Here is an 8,979-nt window from a genome sequence, read left to right on the forward strand (position 1 = left end):
TCTGTGCCCACCTCCGTGCCTACCTCCATGCCTACCTCCATCCCTACCTCCATCTCTACCTCTGTCCCTACCTCCATCTCTACCTCTGTGCCCACCTCCGTGCCTACCACCATGCCTACCTCCATCCCTACCTCCATCTCTACCTCCATCCCTGCCTCCGTGTCTACCTCCATCCTTACCTCTGTGCCCACCTCCGTGCCTACCTCCATGCTTACCTCCATCCCTACCTCCATCTCTACGTCCATCCCTACCTCTGTGCCCACCTCCGTGCCTACCTCCATGCCTACCTCCATCCCTACCTCCATCTCTACCTCCATCCTTACCTCTGTGCCCACCTCCGTGCCTACCTCCATGCCTACCTCTGTGCCTACCTCCATGCCTACCTCCATCCCTACCTCCATCTCTACCTCTATCCTTACCTCTGTGCCCACCTCCGTGCCTACCTCCATGCCTACCTCTGCCCACCTCCATGCCTACCTCCATCCCTACCTCCGTGCCTATCTGTATCTCTACTTCCATCCCTACCTCCATCTCTACCTCCATGCCCACCTCTGTCCTTACCTCCATCCCTACCTCCATCCCTACCTCCGTGCCTACCTCCATGCCCACCTCCATCCCTACCTCTGTGCCTACCTCCATCCCTACGTCCATCCCTACCTCCGTGGCCACCCGAGCGGTCAGCCCTCCACCCCTCCACCCCTCCACGGCGTGGCCCACAGGGCACGGGCCAGGCTGCCTCCGTGCAGGCCCCCCGCTGCGTGCTCACCTTCATTAGCCCACGTCAGACCCCTCCTGGTCGGCGTGGGCCGCGCTCTCGCTGTGCCCTGCTCGCCCCCTCCTCTGCAGGTGCTGCCTTCTGTATTCCTCTCCCCGCCCGCGAGCCGCCAACGGGAGATAGTTCGGTGACACATGTCATTCTGGCACTTTATGCTTGGAAGATTCCTGCAGCCCTCGTTTCCTGCCGAACACAGCCCAACCCATGTGCGTCTGTGCAAGGCCCAGCCTGCGCCCCACAAGTGTTGGGGGAATGAGTAAAGGACATGGAAGAGAACAACTACAGTGAATAGACCGTAGGCAGGTTTTTTTTTTTTTTTTAAGATTTTACTTATTTATTCCTGAGAGACAGAGAGAGGGGCAGAGACACAGGCAGAGGGAGAAGCAGGCTCCCTGTGGGGAGCCCGATGCAGGACTCGATCCCGGGACCCCGGGGTCACGGCCTGGGCCTGGGCCGAAGGCAGAAGCTCAGCCGCTGAGCCCCCAGCCGTTTCTGAACTTTGCGGTCACAAGGATCATCTAAGGTGCTTAGTAAGATGCAGATGCTTTGGGTTTACTCTCAGAGAGTCTCCCTACCTTGGCAGGTCTGCACAAGGTGGGGTTCGGGAATCTCCGTGTCAGCGAGCACCCCAGGTAGTTCTGATGGCCTGTGAGAAGCAGCCGTCCTTCCTTAGACCGCCAAGCAAATAATGGGTGGGGGGGGGAATAAAGCAAAGACCGTTTGTTCCTTGAGATGGCATTCACTGAAGAAGCGCTTATGCCCACAAGGGCTCCCTGGGGGCGGCGGTTCCGGAGGTGTGTGCGCGCCTAGAATAGACAGCAGGCTCGGTTAGAGAGCCCGGCAGGGCGGGGGATTCTGGGAAGGCCCTGGAAGTAGCAAGCTTTACGTACAAGGGCCGGGCCGTTTCTTCTTCAGAACCGCTGTCAAGTCCCATAGGTCTGTTTTGCCAGAAGAGCTGCGATCCGGGCAGCCCCGGCCCGTGTGGGTTGATACATCGCCCACGTCTCTAAGCTCCTCCTGGGGGGCCCTCCGAGCATCTTAGCAGCCTTCCACCCACCTCCCCTCATCCCCCAAGGGGGGAGCAAGCTCGGGCCACGCTGGCTGCTTAGAGGCCCTGCCCGAGCACGGCTCCGGGGCACGGATGCAGGCCCAGGCCCAGGCCCCGGCCCCGCCGGCCCTCGCGCCCCCACCGGCTGCACCTGCTGGCTGGCCTCCTCCGGCCGTCACGTCCGCTCAGACACTTCCCTCCCTGCGAAACCGGTCCCCAGGTCCTGGACAACGCGGCCCGCCGAGGAACGCTCTGACCCCCACGACTAAATGGCAGGGCTGTGTAGACACGGAGCTGAACGTGGGGCGGGCCCAGGCCTGCAGGCCTCCGAGCACGGTCCTCCTCCCAGGGCCCAGGTGCACACCTGCCTGCACCTGCCCAACTCCCCGTCCCCTGGCCGTCCTGGGGAGCCCCTCCCTGCGCCACGGAGCCCGGGAGGCTGACCCAACTGACCGAGGCCCGCTTCTGCTCCGGGCTTCTCCTGCTCCGTCCGCGCTGCACCTGTCTCCCCGTCGCAGCCTCCTTGGGGTGCCGCGCCTCAGCCCACGCCCCACACCGGGCTGCCGAGAGTCCAAGCACCCGGCGCGGAGCTCTTCTCCCAGTGCCTCTGAGGAAGCCTCTGCCGCTTGCCAGGTCTCCCAGAGGATTGGTTCCCCCGCAGGAAAGAGGGGAGACCCGCACCTGGCAGCGCCCCTTCGAGAAGCCTGTCTGCAGGTCTGTCCCCGTGGAATCACTCCCCGATGCTGGAGGAGATGGGCCGGCCTTGAGAACTTGACTTCTTGACTCACGGGCCACTACGTTAGTGTCTTCATGGGTTTTGCCTTTTTTTTTTTTTAAGGAAACAGAATAAAATGAACTATGCGTCTGTGTGTTTGTACAGTTCTGTGAGCTTGGACACGTGGATGGATTCATGCAACCACCACCACTGTCAGGGCACAGAACCGATTCAACACCCCAGGCAACTCCTACACGCTGCCCCCCTTGAAGGTATCCAAGCTTTAGTGGGAGGCTCAGTCTCATAAAGATCACCAGGGAAAGGTGCAGCCCTATAAAATATAAAAAGTGAAGAAAGTCTATATTCAGTATTTGAAGGAATTAGTCATTCGGGGCTGGATTACATCTACAGGGTAAGAATAAGTTCCCGTAACTCCAGGTGCTAAAAGGGTTCTTGGGTCGTCTTCCCAGGCCACACGGCTGGGCTGTGCCCTTTCCCCCCATAAGCAAGAGCTACCTTGCTTGGGGAAGAACATCCCTGCCCTGAATGGAAACCTGACGACTTCAAGTCCCGTCCCTCCCACCCTCCACTTTGGGTATGACTTACACGAATCTGAAATCACTGGGCTGCAACAGTCAAAATTCTAAACATGTCTCAGTGTGGTCTTCTTATTAAATTTCAAGGTGCGATCATCTAGGCTGGGGGAAATAAGTGCCCAACGTCTGCACACACACACACACACACACACACATCTGATCTTCCACGACAAGATAAAAGCCTAAAGAATAAACTGAGAAGAAAGGAAAAAAAAGGATTCTGACCAGGTTTTGAGCTGAAGAAATGAAAAAAAAAAGTTCCATTTTTTAGTTTTTTTTTTTTTTTTTTGATCAGAGAAAGTGACCGATGAAGCCAAGGAAAAACCAACTGTTACAGCTTTGAAAAATTCACAGTGCTCCTGTGGTTAATGGGCTTGTTGAATTTTTGGAACCTTCAAAAAATATTTTTGTTGAATAAGCTGATGTTCACAATTCCGCTCATCACTGCTACCCTACAGGCTTCGTCCTCTCTAGGAAGGACCTCATCAGCATGAAGGGAAAAGCTTCGGGGACGGTCAGGCGCCGGGAGCTTGTGGGCTTCCAGAGGTGGAGTCACCGAGCTGTCATTCTGCCTCTGCCACTCACACTAGCCCTGCGACAGCAGGTAGCCTAATTTCTCCGAGTTTAATGTCTTCATTTTAATGGTGGAAATCACTTACACTTTATAGGGTAGTTTGAAGGGTTTAATGAGATGCTGTATACAACAAGCCCTTAGGGAATGTGATGGGTGCCTTTCCTCCCCCCATGTAATCCACCTGCTACCTCCAGAGCCCCACCTCACCCAGCTCAGAGTTGATCTTTTTTTTTTTTTAAGTCCGTGAGAGGAAAAAGATGGTTTAATCAGTCTCCTAATTTATTCCAGGACTTTAACTTTTCCCTGGCAGGAAATGATGTTTTAGAATTAATTTTAAAACAATTACTTTTCTTTTTTTGGGGGGTGGGGCAGTAGTTCCAGTTTAGGGTCATCTGTTGAAAAGGAGAGTAGTGGGGTCAGGGCTCCTCAGTTGTACATCGGGAAAGCCTAAATTATACAGTCATAATATACAACCCCAAATCTTAGATGTGTCTTAGGCTAGTTTTTCATTCAAACAAACAAACAAAAAAGATAGACTCATACAGCATGGAAGGATGGGTAGAAGGATGGATGGATGGATGGGTGGAAGGATGAATGGACAGATGGATGGATGGACGGATGGATGGATGGACAGATGGATGGATGGATGGATGGGTGGGAGGATGGATGGATGGATGGATGGACGGATGAGTGGAAGGATGGATGGGTGGGAGGATGGATGGATGGACGGATAGGCGGATGAGTGGAAGGATGGATGGGTGGGAGGATGGATGGGTGGAGGGATGGATGGGTGGAAGGATGGATGGATGGATGGATGGGTGGATGGGTGGGAGGATGGATGGATGGATGGATGGATGGATGGATGGGTGGGAGGATGGATGGATGGACGGATGGATGGGTGGAAGGATGGATGGGTGGGAGGATGGATGGGTGGATGGGTGGAAGGATGGAATGATGGAAGGGTGGATGGATAGACAAGTGATAATGCAAATATTGCCAGTTGTTACCTGTGAAATCCAGGTGATGGGTGTGTGGACGTTTGCTCTAGAGTTCTCCCAACTTCTCTGTATATTTCAACATTATCAAATTAAAAGGCGGGGGAGGAAAGTTTATTTCTTACTGATGCTACGGGTCCAAGGAAGGCGGGCTAAGATTCTACTCTGTATCTTCCCACGCTAGGATGCAGGATGATGGATCGTGGTGAAAGTGCCTGGTGGCCACGGCAAAGGGAAGGGGAGTGCTGTTGGGCATCGCACGGACAGCTGGGTATTTCAGGCTGGCAGTGACAGGGTGGCTTCTGCTCACGGCCTGCTGGCCGGGGCCGCTCACACGTGGCTCTCCCAGGCCGTGGAAGTGTGATCCTATCACGCGCTCCCACAGGGGAAGGCTGGCAACACCTGGCGGGGAGCGCACGCGACCACCCTGGTGCGCACAAACTCCCAGAAAGGACTCCCCATCCTCGCCCCGTCATCACCGACAGCACCGACAGCACTGACGTTACAGGGCATCTTCACTGAGATCAGTGGCAGTAGAGACCTCAGAAGCTGGTTTCCTTTCTCCTCCCCCTTCCTTCTTTTCTGGGGAGCAGAACTGACCCCCCGAAGGGTTAACGCATTTCCAAACTTCTCAGCCGGCCACTCAGCCAGCCAGCCAGCTAGCTCTTTCTAGAATCTCATCACCTTTTTATGGAGTCAGCTCATTTTCACTGAGTCGGTGAGAACACGTGGAAGCCGTCCAGAACACTTAAGAAAAGCAGAAGTTAGATCGAGGCTGACGACGCTTTTCTGAAACGGGGTACAACAGAAAAAAGAAGAAAAATATTTGAGTAAACAAGGTTTCACAACTATTCTTGACTCAACGTTTCAGAGAAGTCAGGAAGGACGTCCGAGCTGGGGTGACATTTAAGCTGGCCCTTGAGGGCCTGGCTAGGTAGGGAACGGATGGAGCGTTCCAAGCAGAGGGAACAGGCTGTGCAGGCGCCCGGGCTGGGTGGACCGCAGGGAGAAGCAGAAGTTGGCCGCGGCCGGGGCTAGACGGGGGGACCACGGCTATGGCCTGCCTTGCACCCGGGAGCAAATGGGAATGGGCCTCGTCCTTGCCCCAGGACAACTGTCACGTCGTATCCGTGCGCTCACAGTACTTGGGATGACGTTAAAGACAAAAGATCATCTTTAAGAAATTTGCTGCGTAGAGTGCCATGGATTTCTTTTTTTTTTTTTAATTTTACGTATTTACTTGAGACAGAGAGAAAGAGAGAGAGAGAGAGAGAGAGCACGAACGGGAGGAGGGGCAGGGGGAGAGGGAGCAGCAGCCTCCCCTGCTGAGCAGAGAGCCCAGCCTGCCCCGGGCTTGATTCCAGGGCCCGGGATCATGACCTGAGGCCGAAGGCAGCTGCTTAACCGACTGAGTCACCCAGGCCATAGTGCCATAGTTTTCTTTTCTTTTTTCTTTTTCATTTTTTAAGATTTTATTTATTTATTCATGAGAGACAGAGAGAGAGAGAGAGGCAGAGACACAGGCAGAGGGGAAGCAGGCTCCATGCAGGGAGCCCGATGCAGGACTCGATCCCAGGACCTCAGGATCACACCCTGGGCTGAAGGCAGACGCTCAATCACTGAGCCCCTCCAGGCATCCCAAGTGCCACAGATTTCTATACTGAGCACTGAATTTTTAAAAATTCCATACTTCTATTTATTGGCAGTAATTTTTAAGTCCCATTTCCTCTGTAAAATGGACATGTGACAGATGCTGCCGACCTCATGGAACAGTGAGGACGAGTAAAAGACATAACAAAGAGAACCTGAGACATCATTCTAGACCTTTCCCAGATTTTAGGTGCTCTGACTCTGTCCTAACGTTTCCATCTTATTCAAAACTGGGTCTTCCTAAAAGAAACTTTACGGAGCCGGTTTGTGGAGAATTTCTTTTCCCAGAATGTCTTAAAATATGCTACTTCAAGCTATTTACTTTCACATAATTAAAATATTGTCTTTGCATATGTTTTTGTTTTTTAAGGAAAAAAAAAAGCATCGGTGCACCTGGGTGGCCCAGCGGTGAGCATCTGCCTTCAGCTCAGGGTGTGACCCCAGGGTCCCAGGATCAAGTCCAGCGTCGGGCTCCCTGCATGGAGCCTGCTTCTCCCTCTGCCCGTGTCTCTGCCTCTCTCTGTGTGTCTCTCATGAATAAATAAATAAAATCTTTAAAAAAAAGAAAAGAAAAAAATAGAGCAAAAACTTTGGCCATTACTCCACATCCATATCAGTAATATCCTAGGAGTTTTATCCCTTAAATACCTTCAGTTTTTCTCTTTACATTTTTAATATTTTGTTCGCAAATATATTTTGTCTTTTAAATAAAATGTACTGAATAATGTGATGTGCCAGTCACTGATACTAGGATAGTGATGTAATGGGACAGATCTGGCTACATGTGTGGTGGATGTAGCATAAGGTACAAACTTGCCAAACACCAAATGGCACATCTGAAACTAATGGAATATTGTGTGTCAACTCTATGCAAAAAAAAAAAAAAAAAAAGGATAATTAATCAGGAAACTAATGTTAATGTGTCAGACATCATCCTAAAGATTTTACATTATTCCATTCTCATAACCATGCCTTTTGGGTAAATACTGTTACAACCTCCGTTTTCTAAATGAGAAAATTGAAGCAAAAGAGATATTAAGTGACTTACCTAAGGTCTTACAGTTGTTACGTGGATGAGCCAGGATTTGAATTGGGGTGTCTAGGTTCCAGAATCTGAAGTCCTTTTTTTCTTTTTCTTTTTTATTTTTTTTAAGATTTTATGTATTCATCAGAGACACACAGAGAGAGGCAGAGACACAGGCAGAGGGAGAAGCAGGCCCCATGCAGGGAGCCCGACGTGGGACTCGATCCCGGGACCCCGGGGTCACGACCTGAAACGAAGGTCAACGCTCAACCACGGGGCCACCCAGGTGCCCCCAGAATCTGAACTCTTAAACATGATGCCACATTTCTGAAGATAATGATGCATCGTCTTTCTAAGTAAATCAGGGTAATGACTGTGCACATCAATTTTTTTCTGATGTCCATGGAAACCACTAGCCTAGCACAGGACCGTGTCCCTATACTGTAAGGATATCCCTATCTATGATATTTTTGGACTTATTTTATCTGCTTTTTTTCTTTGTCCTCTCTCTGTGAAAAAAAAAAAAAAAACCAAAAAAACAAACTTATTTTCACTGTACCTACCCCTACAAATTGCCCTCTTTCCTCCACTCATTCTGCTTCCGCTTTCCTAAAAGCCAGGCACCAGCCCACCCTGTAAGTCAGAACTGCCTCTGCAGTAGGAGTCGCGAGGTCTTGAGGGGGAAGACCCCAGCCTTTAGTGAAGGGATTTCACAACATCTGTGACAGGGATCTTTGTCTTTTTTTTTTTTTTTTGGCATGTTTTCTGTTCTCGACTGCAATCCAGACAGTCTGGACGGCTGGGTAAGTGACCTCTCGACAAACGAGGTGTCACAAAATATAAATTCAAGGCATTTCTACTCTCCCACCTGCTCCGAAGCGTTTGAGTCATCATCATAATTAGAAGGATGGCCTAGTTCCTCAAGCTTCTGGGTGGCCATCTGATGCTTGGAAGTAGGGGGAGATGGCTACAACTCGTATAAAAATAGCCCTTCCAGATGGCCCAGGGGCAAAGTTACAACTCAGCAGCTTGATATAGCTGAGCACTCAGATTTTGGAGTAGGAGGCGAGCTCTCCGAGAAGCAGCCAGAGGGACCGGGCTGGAGTCCAGTCACAAGTAGAAGAGAAGCTGCCAGGAGAGATCGCTTACCGTGGCCGCCTAGCTGGTAAGATTTCCTGTTTACTTCGGCCTCATCTCCTCCCCACCTCCCTTGATCCAATCCGACCTCTGGGCCCCAAGGAAAGACACAAGCTTCTTCTTTTTTTTTTTTTTTTAAGGGACCGCAAGGTAGGGGCCTCCACCTTAAATCGTAAAGGGCCTTAGAATTCTATGAGCCTCACTCCGTGCTTCCAACGCGAGCCAAGTGAGACGCGCGGGGTGGTGAGCACTTGGGCGCGAGCAGCAGCAGGTGGCGGCTCCCGGGTCCGCGGGCAGGTGTGCGCGCTCCCACCCGGCCGGCGCCCAGCTCGGCGTGAGGCACCCCGCACTCAAAGATTATAGAGCCTCTCGTTCAAAGCAAAACAAAAAAAAGGACATTTGCAGAAGCTGTGCTATTGCTTCCATCCCTCAACACAACTCCACGCAAGCTCTGGCAGCTGAGTC

At 51.8% G+C, this 8,979-nt stretch overlaps 1 protein-coding gene across 1 annotated transcript; it reads right to left on the bottom strand.

Annotated features, from left to right (window-relative positions):
- Positions 1-1,122: 1,122 nt before the first annotated feature.
- LOC112675699 (uncharacterized) lies at positions 1,123-7,629 on the bottom strand. The gene is made up of 3 exons (XM_049115921.1): positions 7,402-7,629; positions 4,716-5,492; positions 1,123-2,869 (listed from the first exon to the last, which is right to left on the bottom strand). Exon 3 carries the CDS (start codon positions 2,841-2,843, stop codon positions 1,881-1,883), a length of 963 nt encoding a protein of 320 aa, XP_048971878.1. The 5' UTR covers positions 2,844-2,869; positions 4,716-5,492; positions 7,402-7,629; the 3' UTR covers positions 1,123-1,880.
- Between the last annotated feature and the right edge of the window lie 1,350 nt (positions 7,630-8,979).

This window comes from Canis lupus, chromosome 10 (assembly GCF_003254725.2).
Source record: "Canis lupus dingo isolate Sandy chromosome 10, ASM325472v2, whole genome shotgun sequence".
Classification (NCBI taxonomy): Eukaryota; Metazoa; Chordata; class Mammalia; order Carnivora; family Canidae; genus Canis; species Canis lupus.

Bases quoted from the DNA above. Each gene is read 5' to 3' on its own strand.
- LOC112675699 (XM_049115921.1), bottom strand. From the start codon at position 2,843: ATGAGACTGAGCCTCCCACTAAAGCTTGGATACCTTCAAGGGGGGCAG.